This window comes from Paramisgurnus dabryanus, chromosome 11, assembly GCF_030506205.2.
Source record: "Paramisgurnus dabryanus chromosome 11, PD_genome_1.1, whole genome shotgun sequence".
Lineage (NCBI taxonomy): Eukaryota > Metazoa > Chordata > Actinopteri > Cypriniformes > Cobitidae > Paramisgurnus > Paramisgurnus dabryanus.
In genome coordinates this window covers 23,977,780-23,994,515 of record NC_133347.1, presented here as the reverse complement: position 1 = coordinate 23,994,515, position 16,736 = coordinate 23,977,780, and the positions used below count along the sequence as shown (strand labels likewise).

At 36.9% G+C, this 16,736-nt stretch overlaps 2 protein-coding genes across 3 annotated transcripts in view; one reads left to right on the top strand and one right to left on the bottom strand.

The window, feature by feature from the left end:
- nudt18 (nudix (nucleoside diphosphate linked moiety X)-type motif 18) overlaps positions 1-16,736 on the bottom strand; it is a 173,797-nt gene that overhangs the window by 12,910 nt on the left and 144,151 nt on the right. The window lies entirely within an intron of this gene.
- The window catches only part of adam9a (ADAM metallopeptidase domain 9a), a 39,650-nt gene that overhangs the window by 7,504 nt on the left and 15,410 nt on the right, over positions 1-16,736 (top strand). For both annotated transcript variants that reach the window (XM_065247518.2, XM_065247517.2), the window contains exons 3-4: positions 6,195-6,253; positions 12,235-12,313. In XM_065247518.2, the coding sequence (XP_065103590.1) occupies positions 6,195-6,253; positions 12,235-12,313 (138 nt within the window). The remainder of the gene's footprint in view (positions 1-6,194; positions 6,254-12,234; positions 12,314-16,736) is intronic.

Below are 16,736 nucleotides of genomic sequence, written 5' to 3'. Positions count from 1 at the left end.
CTCACCTATCTGTCATTGAGAAACAGTGGGCTACTCTGAGTCTGACAGCAAAAGAAAAACTTAACTCTGTTTGTGAACTTAACTTTCTGGGAATTGTTTCTAAACGCATTATAAAGGTTAGAAATGTATTGCTGAAACATGTTACAAATACTGTGAACTATGTAGTACTGAATTGTCGAGTTACACCGTTAAAGGGGACATATCATATAAATCTGACTTTTTCCCTGTTTAAGTGCTACAAATGGGTCCCCAGTGCTTCTATCAACTTAGAAAATGTGACAAAGATCAACCCAGTAACTTAGTTTTTTTAAACTGTTCTCTGCAAGCATGTGAAAAAATGGGAAATTGAAATTTGGTTCCTCTTGTGATGTCAGAAGGGGATAATACCACCCCATAATCTACACTATTCAACCACAACACTGCCATTTATTGCAAAAAATTAGCTCATTTGCTTTTAAAAAGATTTAGCATTTTTGCTCACACCTACAAAGTGGCAATTTTAACATGTTATAATAAATTATCTATAAGGTATTTTGAGCTAGAACTTCACATATGTACTTATGGGCAGTGTTGGGTAAGTTACTCAAAAAAAGTAATTAATTACTAGTTACTAATTACATCTTCAATCATGTAATTAGATTACTTTACAAATTACTCTCTCCAAAAAGTATTTAATTACTTATTACTAATTACTTTCTTAATCCTATTTAGTACATGATACAAGGATAGGCTTGAAATGGCTCGAATAAATAATATATAAAAGTACATCAATTATTCTGGTCCCACTTTAGGGTCCAATTCTCTCTATTAACTAACTATTAACTACTTTTGCCTCAATATACTCCAACAACTAATACTAAAGAAGTTATTTTAAGTATTGGTAGAAATGGGGAGGGTTAAGGATGTAGAATAAGGTTTTGCAGAATCAGGCATTAATATGTGCTATTAAGTATTAATAAACAGCCAGCATCTCATTAATATTAATGCTAATAATCAACCAGTTTATAGTGAGAATTGTAAACTTAAACCATGTTAAATCCACTTTTGTATTATTGTATATATAATTGTTTCGAGTCCATACACAGTATTTAGTTACATCAGAAGTAACTGTAATTAGATTACAAGAAAAATAAGAGTAATCCCTTACTTTACTTTTTCAAAGGAAAAGTAATTTAATTACAGTAACTAATTACTTAGTAACTAGTTACACCCAACACTGCTTATGGGACACAACAGATTTATTTGACATCTTAAAGTCTTGTGAAATGTCCCCTTTTCTCAGTTTTCCACATATTTACATTCAGGATTTTTTGGGCGGGGTTAAAGCGGTGACTCGATGATGCACTGGAGCCACTGTGCATGGCTCCGCCCCTAACACAATCATGAGCATCAGGTAGTGGTATTTAAGGGGCTGTTTACACTTGGTATTAAGATGTGTTTTCATCGATCGGATCACAAGTGGACAAGAGAGACACATTACGATTACACCTGGTATTTAAATCCGTCTCTTTTGTCCACTTTCGACCGCTTCTGTCCTGAATACTGTCAGGGGGGTGGTCTGTGAGACAGTGGGCGAGTCTCTCTGCTGTCATTCAAACGCGAGCGGGAGTAATTATGAGTTTATATGGACGCAAACTAATATTATGTCGTAGTCCGCTGCCTGTTTAGCAAGTAAACACGCTGCACAGTGTTTTGTACGTTTATATGTTGGAGCTTTCTCTGAATTTTTAGCGCAATTGATGAAATAGGATCGCGCAACTTTCACGCTTTCAAAACGAAACTACGGAGATCAGCCGCTTTAGTTTTATCAGTGAAAGGCTAAAAATAGCGCTGTTCACCGTGTTCACGCCAGAAGTAAAAAAAAAGACTTAAAACTTGTGTTTAATACCTCAGATTAGATAAATGGGCGGAGAGAAGGCGGTCGCGTGTAGCTGTTCAAACACATTCAACCACATTGCGTTCCGCAACTCCAAAGCGATCCGATCGAAAGTGGTTTCGACTACCTCTGGATGTGGTTGAAAGTGGTCGAAAGTTGACGCGTTCAAAACGTTTTGAACACCGTTTACACATGGCGTTGTGACGTTTACACTTGTGATCCGATCGACGAAAACGCATGTTAATGCCAAGTGTAAACAGCCTCTAAAAGTTGAAAGAGACTGCAGCAAGTGGGCGTGGTTTCAGTGCCGAATACGTACATGCCCCCAGCGTTTGAGAGCAGAGAATCCTGCTTGTTATTCAGAGATTTTATTGAAGTTATTATCAATCACCCAATTTTCAGGATGTCTAAATGTTGACAGAATTTAATTTTTGGTGAACTATCACTTTAAAGGAACACACCCACATTTTGGGAATTTAGCTTATTCATTGTATCCCCCAGAGTTAGATAAGTCCATACATACCTTTCTCATCTCCGTGTGTGCTGCAACTCGGTCTGACGTAGCCCCCGCTAGCTTAGCTTAGCACAAAGAATGGAAGTGAATGGCTCCAGCTAGCATACTGCTCCCAAGTGACAAAATAACAAATATTTTCCTATTTATGTGTTGTGATTGGTATAGTAACACCATGTACAAATAACAAGGTCATATGAGACACAGCAATCTTTTAACAGTATACATACTGCAAACAAATCACTCCACCCAAGTAGCAGTGCTTCGTCCTCAGAGAATATAGTTCCCAGTATGTAAACGGTTAAAAGATGGCTGTGTCTCAGAAGACCATGTTATTTGTACACGTGATAAATACAAAATCATAACACATAAATAGGAACATTTTGGAGTTATTTTGTCACTTATTGGGAGCAGTATGCTAGCTGGAGCCATTCACTTCCAGTCTTTGTGCTAAGCTAGGCTAGCGGGGGCTGCGTCAGACCGAGTTGCAGCACACACGGAGATGAGAAAGGTATGTATGGACTTAACTAACTCTGGGGGATACGGCGAATAAGCTAAATTCCCAAAATGTGGGCGTGTTCCTTTAATAATGGTTTAAGTGGAGACAAAGAGCAAGATTATTAAACGCATCTCCCAAAATACTGTTGTCACACTTACTATCATGCATATCATGTGGGCATGTGTGTGCAGGTGTAAAACTAAATGCTTTATTGAATTCGTGTCACACTTACATGTTGGTCATAGTCAGATCATCCTGAAACAAACCACGCAGACCCACTCACTTTATGTAAACAAGCTGTCATGTAACACTTTGCCCTGTTTTTCCTGCTAACATTCCTGAGAGGTTTGTGTGCAAGCTTACTCAGTGGTTTGTTGTTTCCGCTGTACCTAACATGTTTGTTTTTTAGGTAGCAGTGTGTGTAACAGGTAAAAGCAAGACATGGGGCCCTATTTTAACGATCTGAAACGCAAGTGCGAAGCGCAACGCGCAAGTGAGTTTGTGGGCGGATCTTGGGCGCTGTTGCTATTTTCCCGGCGTGAGAAATAACTCTTGCGCCGGGCGCAAATCAATAAGGGGTTGGTCTGAAGTAGGTTCATTATTCATAGGTGTGGTTTGGGCGTAACGTCAAATAAACCAATCAGAACGCTAGCCAACATTCCCTTTAAACGCAAGGGCGCAAGTTCCATGGCGGGTTGCTATTATTATGACGGATTTACCAGGCGCACGCCAGGAGCGGTTCACAGCCGAGGAGACCAACGTCCTTGTACGGGGGAATCCCACGCTTGCCAGCATAAATCGGGCACGCCGTGTAACGGGAGGTGGATCTGCCTCAGGACTTGACGCCAGCAGAGGACATCGCTGTGTCCACCCTCACCGCTGAAAGGGTTTGGGGGCTTTGAAATCGGACCCAAGAAACGCAAGCAAGGTCCAACCCCAAAGTACTCTTACAAATCAAGTTCATATACATTAAGGTTTCTTATGAAAACATTTTAATTATTATTTACATAAAATAAACGTAATACAGCCACACAACAAAGTTATGAAAATATTTTAATCGTTATTTGCATGAGAATAAATAAAAACTATCACCACAATGCTCACCACTATGATTCCCCTTATCTCGTGTATTAATATTTTTAAGTGTAACAATTTATGATTTGCAAAAATAACTTGCATCTGTGTAGATTAGAAACGCAAAGTGTATGCGCGTTGTGCACCCTATACATTATGGTCAAGCATGCGCCCTTAAAATAGCATAATGAACAACACGCAACGCGCCACTGACTTTAAACTTTTTTTTTCTGGTCAGTGGCGCAATTGTTTTTTGAAACTGCAAAATAGCATCAGGGATGGTTTGCGCTGGAACACGCCTGTTTTTTTGCGCTGAACCACCCAGGGAGCGCAAGTTCATTCCCTAGTTTGCCGACGTGCTTCTGTGACGGGAAAAACCCGCTGTGCGCCGGGGCAAAATACGAATGATACATGCGTCACGGACAAAGTCAATTGCGCTGGGTGCAAGATAGAGCCCATGGTTGTGCTTGGATTGTTTCACATAGATACATTCAAATGACCCTCACTAGGGCAATAGCTAGTTACAGTTGATTTATTTGCTCTTTGATTGCTCATCATTTTCTTGAAGAGGATAGGAAACAGGAACAATGAGATAAAAGTGTCAACAGAACTAAACGAGTTGTTCAAATGCTCAGACAGTGTGGTCAGAGGATATGTGTGCGAGTTTCATGTTGGCTCATGGAATTTCCAGTTCTTGATTCGCCAAAAATTGTAACAGAAACATTAAAAACAAAATTGGATGTTAAACACACAGCAATATTTAAACACATATATTCACATAACATTTATCTATTACATCATTAGTATGTATAGACCGTTTCAGCAGTAACAATATAAACAAGCAGCTGTCGCGGTCCGCACGTAACTTCCGGTAAACTCCGCTAATAATAAATAACAACAAATTCTTTAAACATAGTTTATTTATATAACAAGCAAACAAAACAACACACAGATTACCTAGGAAACCAAAACATTTGTTATTTTCGACGAGGCATTCGTTCAAGAGATCAGTTTAGTAACTAGTCAGACCATTAAAAAAACAAAACCGGAAGTAAGGTTCGGATCCAGACGTGTATCACGTGCGTCCGATGAAACCATCTATACTTTAAAGCTATCTTGCTTCCAGAATTATTTTTCAATTTTTCCTTCATGGGTATATATAGACACTATTTTAAAAAGTAAAAAAAATGTCTTGTGAGTGGGGCAGATGTCTGTGTTTGCATCCTAAGTTATTTATGTGTTTTTAACTCCTCTTCTTCTCATTCTACTTTTTATTTTTCTCAAATTTTGTACACAAGCAAGTGTAATTCAGTAAGATTGGAGTTTGGCTCTAGGGCACCTTTTATCTTTTTTGGTATTTATAAGGTATAATATTTTTAAGGTATATTTAAGAGCATTTTCTTTTTGAGATATGTTCTTGCTATTAATGTGGTTTTAGTCAACTGTATTTAGATTCCTCTTATTTAATGTTTTCTTTATGACCAAGTTACAGTAAAACATGTTAAACATGAATCAACTTGATTGCATTAGTTAACTTTACACCAATGAAAGTCAATTTAAAGTATCAGGTTAGATACAAATAGCACTGTAAGTTATTAAGAATGCCAGTGCAGTTTACGTGTTTGCTCACTATTCCATCCCATCATCCATAAATAATTTCCCAGAATTTCCCCCACGTATGGAGTTTGTTTTATGAGTATGTTCCCAAAAATAGAAATAAAAGTAAACTCTCCTGTTTGTTTGGTGTCATCACAGACTCACAAAATAGGTCTGGGTTAAGGGTAGGGAGACCACTTAACATTTTGGGGGCAGCAACACTGTTTGTGTTTTTAGTATGTATTTTAGTAATGAATTAGCTCATTTTGCTTGCAAACAAAATAAAATAAACAAGAGACTTGTGTCTCAAATAAAGCTAGCTCACCAGCTATCCAACCACAAACTAGTTTAAGTTTTATAAGCATCATGTAGACATAAAATGCTTAGCATAAGCCAAAAATGCTTTTTCCAAAAACCACATTTTCACCTACTAATTACTGATTAGTTAACTAGATGTGTAGCAACACTCAACCAATATCCAACTTTTACAGTTGTCTACATTTAAAAAAAAAAACGTTTTCTAATGTTAGTTAAGTTTGTGTCATTTTTATATCATCTCGGCATCTGCTTGTCTTCTTCACATGTGAGTTTAACAGTGTGTTGACACTGAAATGTCTTTCATTTTTCTTTTTTTAAAGGTTTCATACTTAATCCAGGCTCAAGGGAGAGAGCATGTTGTTATCCTGGAGAGAAATGAGTAAGTATTTCTCTCTCTTACTTATTTTTTCACTATCAGAAAAAGTCAAACATGGTCCCTAGCTGTCACAGACAACTAACTGAGTTAGTCACATTAATGAAATTGAAATTAAAGGGACATTCCACTATTTTTTTGAAAATATTCAAATTTTCCAGCTCCCCTAGAGTTAAACATTTGTTTCTTACAGTTTTGGAATCCATTTAGCTGATTTCCGGGTCTGGCGCTAGCACTTTTAGCATAGCTTAGCACAATCCATTGAATCTGATTAGACCATTAGCATCGCGCTTAAAAATAACCAAAGAGTTTCGATATTTTTCCTATTTAAAACTTGACTCTTCTGTAGTTACATTGTGTACTAAGACCGACAGAAAATTTAAAGTTGTGATTTTCTAGGCAGATATGGCTAGGAACTATACTCTCAAACTGGCGAAATAATCAAGGACTTTGCTTCTGCAACATGGCTGCAGAAGGCACAATGATATTACGCACTGCCAACAATAGTCCCCTTGGTTACTTTCAATAGCAGGGGACTATTTTTGGGCACTGCGTTATTGCATTGCGCCTACTGTAGCCATGTTACAGCAGCAAAGTCCTTGACTATTACGACATAATGAGAGTATAGTCCTAACCATGAAAATCGCAACTTGAATGGATTCCAAAACGGTAAAAATCAAAAGTTTAACTCTAGGGATGCTGGAAAATGACTATATTTTCAAAAATAAGTGCAATGTCCCTTTAAAGTGAAAATGTGACATGTTTTTCCAAGTATGCAACGCACCTTGGAAAACCTCTGCATTTAACCCATCCCAGTGAGTAGTGAACACACACCCGGAGCAGTGGGCAGCTATCCCTTTAGCACCCGGGGAGCAATTGGGATTAAGTGGCCCTGCTCAAGGGCACTACAGTCACAACCTGCTGGTTATAAGCCTGACCCTCTAACCACGAGGCTACAACTGAATATTGAGATACTTAAGTTGTAAAGTCGGTTTATTCTCAAAAGCTGAACAGTTTGTTGTTTTTCTGAAAGGCTGGAGTTGGGAGACATTTTGGACATGTGCCTTTAAAGAGTAAAACTATGTTCCTCTGACTTGCTTTGCTTGTAAACGCTTCAGTTTTCTCATTAAGTAAGGCAAGTTTCTTGATAGAAAAGGAAAACAATGCTTTAGGTGCTTTTGAGTTTGAGTTTTACACTAAGCGGCTAATGCGTTGTGTCGAATATATTTGTACTATCACAAATGTTAATGATAGGCATAGGTTTCTTTTAAGTTGTGACAAAAAGTCCCAGAATAAAATGATCCTCTTTCTTAAATCCATACCACTGAGTCACTGACCAATGAGAGCCTGTCTGATTAAATCTCTTTGGTCAGCCTTTTTTAAACCTTAGCTTAAAAAGAGGAATATTAAAGAGGATGTTCTGCAGGTCATTAACAGAACATGAAACAATTCATAATGTCAAATTTGGTGGCCCATAAAGTCAGGCTGGGCTTTGTTTCATCCATCAGGATTAGATTGGATTGTGAAAAGTAGTTGTGCAACCGTCATTACGTCAACACACAAAATTAGTTTCAAAGGCAGGCAAGGTTATTACATTCTTGCTGTAGAAAGATACATTTTGGCACGCATCCTTTTCATGTTGCTGTAATTTGATATTTCAAATGATTTCTTCATTCAACAGTGAGCTCCTTAAAATCCTTTAATTTAGGTCAGAACAGAACTTAGCTCTTCAAAACTGAAACAAAACGTCAGAATGATGTAATTGTCAGTCAGTCTTGGCAAAGTCCTGTTATGGAGAGGGAAAGAAGCTGAACATTAGTTTGTGTTAGTCGAGTTTCTCAACTGTATGTGTGGCTGCAGACGTGAGCTCTAACTCCCAACAGCTGCTTTACAGCAAAAACAACACCGCCTACCCGGCATAGGATTAATAACTCAGCTCTGTACACACACACACAGATATTACAAAGGGGATCTGTTGGTTACAGTAATACTCTGGCAAACATGACCCATAACTGAACCGCTGGCTCAGAAGCATGTGCATACTACATATAAGAATCCCTCCCATATTGTGTTTGGTAACGGTCAGGTCTTAACCTGTTCTGTACTTTTTTGTTTTCCCTCTTATCTGCTCTCATTTGTTTTTTCTGAACACTAAAGAAACCAAACCAAATTTCTTTTGAAATCTGATTTTAAATAGTTTTATTTTTTATGTAATTTGGGATGTAACTCAAAAGTAGCATTATATAAAGTTGTCAGGAGATGTACAATACATAATTTTTTACTTTTTTTTGCTCAATATTTTTTTATAAACAAAAGCAAACTATATGTGATGATACAGTTAATGCATTAGTGATGCACGGATTGTGGTTATGTCAGCAGACACTGTGTATATGGGTCAGGCCAGATAATAAGAAATAAGAAAATAACATTCTGATTATTTGTGAATGGGTTGTGGATGGATGCCATAAACATTTAATGATAAAAATATCATCTACATTATCTAAAATGTGAACGTGTTCAAAAGTTCTAGTGCTGGGCGTTTTGATACAGCGGTTAAAGGGCATATATGCTCTTTTTACAAGATTTAGGTGATTTTAAGTTTATGTGTGTTTAGAATGAGTCTGTGAAGTTTCTGCTCAAAATACCCCACAGATCACTTGTTATAGCATGTCCAAAAATGCCCCATTTGGGTGGGAGCAAAAAAGTGCTGCTTTAATGTCTGTACCTTTTAAATGCAAATAAGCTACTGCTCCTCACTGCCTTACCAACAGACATTAAGTGCTTTTGGTTAAATATAGATCTGATTCAATTCAATGTGAGATAATAGTATCTATAGCTGGATTAGCGCTACAACATGCTCACAAACACATTTAGAAAAGCTTTTGGGTAAAATTAACCACTCAGTATGTGCCTGTGGGTGGGGCTTCATCGTTGTGATGTCACATTAACAAGAGAATCAAAACAGCATATCTAATGAGACTGCTTTGGTTTAATGGGGATAAAAAAACGAGAGTGGGGTTTTTTTCATTGTAGGGTTGTTGTTCACTAAACCCGTCACCTTAATTAATTCAACAACTTATTGCACAATTAATAAACATGACCTCTATGTTTTTTTATGTATTTGTTTATGTGTGTGTGTGTGTGTGTGTTTGCATAAAAATGAATGCCATTTAACATTTTAGCCGATCACGCTGCCTCTGTCATTTTTGTCAATTGTCTGTCTCTGAGTGACAGCTCAGGGTCCAAACATGTTCGCTCACGCACGCACACAGAGAGAGCGGACAGTGACAGGCGAAGAGAAAGCATTACTCAAGCTATAATTTCCTGTTTTTCTGATGAATTCTTACAGTTTGAAAGAAAAATTCAACAGAAATTGGTTTCAAAGCCACAACTTTGACGTGAGGAGAGGAAATTAAAGTAAGCGAGCCGGCAATTGTCGACTTTGTTCAGAAACAGTGGCAACGAAAAGAGCAATTCAAATAAAAAGTCATCAGAAACATAACCATAACACCCAGTTATCTGAGGTGTTTTACAGTAGCTATTATATATTATGTGACTGCGCGTATTGGTGCATACTCACAGATGCTATCAGAGTAACACTAGACTAAAGCAATAACTGCGTGCATCCGCTGAACAACTGCTATTAGCTGTTTTTAATTCAAATGCAGCTCAACCACTGACTGGAACCATCATTTTTTATAATAATTATTTGTTTTAATTATTTAGAATTTTTGAAGAGTTTGGTTCCAAAACGCAATAAATCCATTTTGACTCATTTCGGTAAAAATGTGTTTCTATACCAACAAAGTGACAAGATGAAAACCACTATTTTCTGTTACAAACTTTCCCATAGCATCTTTAGGTTATAATGACATTAAAAATTCTAATCCATAATTTGATTTTGAAAGATTTATTATAAAAACGTAGTATTTTTTTCACGGATACGTGTTTTTTTTCAAAATGCTTTAAATCTATTGAATCTAAATGTGCATTCATCTTTGCCATGTTATATTCCTTCACTGTAAAAAAATCCGTAGAAATTACAATGTTATTGCAGCTGGGTTGCCGGTAATTTACCGTAGATTTAAATATATGTTATTTACTGGCAAGAGTTAGTTCAAAGTTAAATAAATTTGAAATATTAACAAGTCTTTATCTTTACAGAATAAAACTATACAATAACAGCCTCATGCAAAGAATTCTGGGAACCAGAAATCATCATCAACCTTTTTCTGTTTTTTGCTTCAGATTTTGTTTCCCAGAATGTTTTGCTTGATAGTGTTTTTTTAGTTTTACTCTGTAAAGACAAAGACTTGTAAATGTTAAATGTTCATTCAACTTTGAACAAAATGTTGCCAGTAAATAACATAAATTTAAATCTACGGTAAATTACCGGAAACCCAGCTGCAATTTCTACGGATTGTTTTTACAGTGTTTAGTTGACTAGTGGTATACACTGATTAAACACTAATGGCATTAATCAAACCACTTACTTTGTCATATTAAGAACACTGCCATTGCTGCTGTTATACTTGGGATGTTGTTGCTGAACTTTTTTTTTACAGCAATCAGCTGTAAAATGTTTTGGTCCTGCTCGATTTTCTGTGGCTTGCGTAAAATAATGGAAAGTTTTTCATAAGATCCCCTTGGGTCAATGTCAGAGAATGACATTCTGTATGGAGAACAAGTAACATCCGGCATTTTTCCGTCTCCCGAGTGCCTCTTGAGTAAATTATTAGTTATATGTTGAAGGCTTACGTTTTTTTTCCTGTCAGAAAACCACCACAGGTTTATCAATGCCATCAAAGTATTATTTTGTTTTTGTTTGTTGATCACGAAGTACAAGATGAGGAAAACTAGGATTCCGTCTGTATTTCAACACACGCCGCCATTGTTTACAATGCATGGAATGGTGCGCTGTGATTTGTTGAGCGGATTTATTGTGTTCTGCAGAAAAAGGAGGACTGGCGTTTATTGCGTTTTGTGAAAAAAGGAAGAAAAGATAACAGAATAACACAGCGGATATTGTATTTTGCGTAAAATTAAGAATTTACTTTTAACCTGATACAATACTGATTTTGACAATAACTCGTTTAAAAGAAGGCATTTATTATTATGCTATTTTGTTGTTGTTATAAAATGGTCTTATAATGACTATAAAGATACCAATTATTGACAATATTTCTGGGGCAATTAATTAACTTATGAAATCTAGCTATCATGTGCCCTATTTGTGCCCTTTAACGAGTCTGAAGTATGTATGTGACATCCACAATAACTTTTACTTTAAATAAATGTTCATTTAAAAGCAGCTTACTGTGCACTGTGAATCACAATAAATGTGTCATTTGGGTGGAGATCGGGTGCAGATATCTAAATCAAAGGAAATCAAAGGATCGGACGGATGATTCATTTTTAATAGCGAATCTAACAGTTATGTTAGATCTGATCTGTGCATCTCTAAACTGCATGAATGCCTAACATGCCTTATGTTCTCTCATGCACCTCATAAGGCAAAATTCCAGCTTTCTCTCTTTCCACACTAGCAGCCACTCTCAGATGTTGTAGGAAAAACATCTCTTGGTATTATACTGACTCTTACATCATTTCTATGGAACTCAGCACTTCCTTACTGCTGTATTTCCTCCTCATGACTATAGGTCACTAGTTCACATCACTTCCTAAAACTTACTTTCATGTTTTTTATATACTTGGCACAGATTTTTGGCTGCTTGGCTGTCACATGTATGTCTTTGATAATATTTGTTACGACCATATGATAAAGGCAGAAAATATGACGTAATAAAAGAAACTCAAACCTCGTAATAAAAGGTGTTCATAATGATTTATAATAGAATTACATTGCTAATTCAGAAGAACATAAACGTACAATGCCAGATATCATTTGAATAACGCATTGAATGGCTTCATATTAAATCCCCTTATCAATGAAAGTTTACATGGTGTATGTGATTTTGTTTTTTCAGATTGCTTCTCCCTGATGATTTCACTGTGTACTCCTATGCAAAAGATGGATCTCTGGTCACAGAGAGACCAAACACAACAGTAAGCTACTCATCTTTATTTATTTGGGACTTTTGAGAATGTCACATACAGCTGTTTGATTTTTTTTTTCACTATCTGACCCTGATCCTTTTATTTATTTATTTATTTATTTATTTATTATTTTTATTTATGTGATTTTAGTGCAGCATATATAAATGTACCCAAACCAATTCCCTCTTTTAGACCTAAAGCGTTCAGTTAAGCCACTGCTATTACTGCTACTCTTGTACACCTGACAGTCAGGTATACATTATTGAAACCTGAGCATTACTCGCCGCGTTAACAACAGCTTTTCAGTGCACAGGTGAAGTAAGAACAGCTGTCTTGTATCATGCGGAGTTGCCTGCTGTTGTTGTTGTTGCTGTTATTTCCTCAAGGTCCAGCCAAACACAGTGCAATGAGCGCATGATGCCAAGAGCAAAGGAGCACTTCTGGGAAGAGCAGCATTACTCAGACTAACTGGAAATGCAGTTTAACAGTTTTGTGCAAACACACACAAAGGAATATAAGGAATAATTAAAAATGGATTTACTGAAATGAGAACAGATAGTGTAGGAGTGATGAATAAAGGACAGAGTAGTTTATCTTGTATGTTAGCATGGAGAGAGATGAGTGAATTTTTTTTTTTGAAAGACTGGTTGGCCTTGATGTGAATGATGTGTTCACAAGTGTTTTTTTCATGCTGTTGACATTTTTAATCTTATCGTTTTCTCAGTAAGATGGTGTGATAACAGCCCATCCTGTAGTCTGGCCTTGTTTTGGCGAAGTTGCCCTACCAGGATCTTCCTGTACTTGATCATAGGAATGGGAGAATGAATAAGCATGACTCAGTTTGGACTCAATCCCAGGTCTCTCCTGAGCATGAAAGTTTAGTTTAGTTTAGTTCAGTTTTTAACACGTAAACGAGGGTCCGCATACAGTACGCATGACACAAATTCAGCGCCACTTTCCTCCATCCATGATCATCGGAAACAACTAAATCATTGCAATACTCTTCTAAAATTAGCCCAATTTATTTTAAATCCATTGTACACTTCATGGGTCTTTCTGCAGACTGCACACCATTGTACACAATGAGGAAAACAGCAGCAAGACAAATTTTTGTTTAATTTCGCTAAAGAGTCATAATGCTTGAAGTTTATTTATAGATGCCCTTTCTTGTAAATGTAAGTGATTAATGCTGTTCCCTAGCATCTATTTTCAGAACTTGTTCATGTTGCACGCTGGAAAAATTAAGCTGAGTTTCGTATCTGATCTAAATTTGCTTTCAAAATTTAATACAGTTCAGTCCAGTGTTATTTTGTTTAAGATGTGTGCATTTATTCAGACTTAATTTAGGCGCGGTTTCCCAAACAGGGTTTAGATTAAGCCAGGATTAGACCTTGGCTATTTAAGGACATTTAAAGGAATAGTCTACTCATTTTCAATATTAAAATATGTTATTACCTTAACTAAGAAGAGTTGATACATCCCTCTATCATCTGTGTGCGTGCACGTAAGCGCTGGAGCGCGCTGCGACACTTCGATAGCATTTAGCTTAGCCCCATTCATTCAATGGTACCACTCAGAGATAAAGTTAGAAGTGACCAAACACATCAACGTTTTTCCTATTTAAGACGAGTAGTTATACGACCAAGTTTGGTGGTACAAAATAAAACGTAGCGCTTTTCTAAGCGGATTTGGTACCACCAAACTTGCTCGTATAACTACTCGTCTTAAATAGGAAAAACGTTGATGTGTTTGGTCACTTCTAACTTTATCTCTGAGTGATACAATTGAATGAATGGGGCTAAGCTAAATGCTATCGAAGTGTCGCAGCGCGCCCCAGCGCTTACATGCACGCACACAGATGATAGAGGGATGATTCAACAGTTCTTAGTTAAGGTAATAACATATTTTAATATTGAAAATGAGTAGACTATTCCTTTAAGGAGTTTTTACAAACATACCTTACAAAAAACATTACTGATGCGCATCTAAACTAAGACAAAAAAATGTAACTGATATAATTTAAGATATAAAGAGTTTGGTTCCAAAACCAGATTTTAAAAAAAATCTTTGTTTTTTTTTATTTTCAGTCATTATCAATTAAACTGCAGTCTGTTTTATTGTGCTACGTTTTTATTTATGAAGGCTTAAATCAAAACAAACACAATAAAAACATGATAACTTAGTGTCTGTTTACACCTGGTATAAAGATGAGTTTTCGTTGATTGGTTCAAAAGTGGAGAACAGATTTTTGAGCTCGTCCACTTTTGACCACATTCGGAGGTAGTTGAAAACACTTTCGCTCGGATTGCTTCTTTTGGTGTAAATGTGGTCGATAGTGTTCGAGCAGCCACACGTGACCGCCTAATCTCCGCCTATTTATACAAACACACAGTGTACAGCGCTATCTTTAGGCTTTTATTGATAAAACTAAAGCAGCTGCTCTCTGCGTCTTTCATTAGGACCCCCTTGAAAAAGAGATGGATCATCTCAAGGGGCTATCCTTAAATAAATAAATAAATAAATTAGTTTCATTTTTTGCGAGCATGTGAAAGTTGCTCGTTCTTATTTCATTAATTGCGCTAAAATATCAGAGAGAATATGTAACAACAACATATTAGTTTGCGTCAATTTAAATCTATAATTTCTACCGCTCGCTTTTAAAGGAAAGCAGAGGGACCGTAGACCATCCCCTCAGTAATCAAGACTGAAGCGGTCAAAAATGGACAGGAGAGACGGATTTAAATACCAGGTGTAAACTAGTCTCTCTCGTCCACTTGTGATCCGAGCGACGTAAACACAGCTTAATACCAAGTGTAAGCAGCTTCTTAGTCACATAAAGTGACTCTTTGTATTTCATTCTGCTTTAAAGTGAGTAAGAGTTTATATAAAAATTGCCATTTGAGGAAAAATAAATCTTTGCTTACACATATAACCTGTTTTAGTGTTAACCTAAAACCCTTTTTATGGAGACCTTTAAAGTAATTAGAAAGTGCTGAGGTTAGACTGTAGTGATGTGGAAATCTGATGACACAGTTCCTTGTAAATGAACAGAAAGAAGTGATTATTGCCTCATAATGCATTTTATACTCCGTTCATACTCTCAGTACTCATATGCATGTTTTTTAAAACTAAAAAGGTTTAAGGCAATCAGATTCCTCAATGGTTTGAGTGGATTTAACTTTCTAGGTTTTATTCTTCAGTCATAGTAGTCGACTTCATCTGCTTCTCATTCTAACAAGTACTCATCTTGATGTAGGATACTGGACTGTTAGTCACATCTGCTTTTTTAGAGACTGATACTCTGTTGATTAGAAAAATGGGTACATTTTAAACCATTCACACTGGGGATACAAAGAGTTCAGATGAGTCTGGAGTTCAGGAAGATCCCATAAGAAACATCCGCTTAAAACGCAGCGGCTGGGAAGCAGCACGTCTTGCCAACCCACACAGACGGAAGTCCTTTATAATCTCCCATGGGATATTTACAGCATGTCTGGGTTTTTATGATTGTCATCACACAAGCCTAAATTCTAGATCAGTGTGACGTGTTTCTGTACAGTAAGAAAGTGTGCTTTAAAAAAAAAAAAAACTTATCAGAGGCAGCATTCCAAGGTATGAACGCATCAAGGCACGTCTGAATCCAATGATAGGTTTACTTTTTGTCTCCTGAGATCATTGCCTTTCCCGGGAAATGTGATTGGTTGTGCCTGAAATTTGAAAAAATAAAATTGTGTTATTGTTGAACTTTTATCAGATTTATTGATTTTGGAATAACAGAGTTCTGCATTCTCTAATAATGTTATTCCCAGAGAATGGGAACCACGCCTCACAGATGGTCTGTTTGGATAAGGGGTTATGCAGTGCGACTGTCCCAGAGAATTGTGATACTAACTACATTTCTAGGAGCTGATGGTTACATTGAGCATTTCTGTTATTCCAGGAATCCTAAAACAATGATTCAATAGTGCAGCTGAATGACTGACTCATCCTGTCTGCTAACCGCTTGTTTTCCTCTGCCACACACGGCACAACCAACTGTTCCATGCCGACTCAAATAGTTATTTATATGCATGGAAATGTGGTTTATATTTTGGAAAAATGGTCATTCATGAAGGAAGAAGTGATGTAAATGGACAGAGTGAAATATAAAACTGACACACATTTGAGTGCGTAAAGTCCCTTTAAATCCTTTATAAATCAGCTTGGCACAGTATTAATAGAGGCCCTTAGTAGAGGAGGATGTCTAACCTACAGTTCACATGATTATATAATCTGATCAGTCCCAGGTGAGACACGTGCAGCTGTTTCTTCACATTTTCTTGTTTAACATATTTATTATTGTTACTCAATCTCTCCAGTAGCGCCTCACTGCAGAACACGACATCCAGGGGGCGGGGTTGGATTTAGATCCAGGGGCGGAGCTGGATCCCGA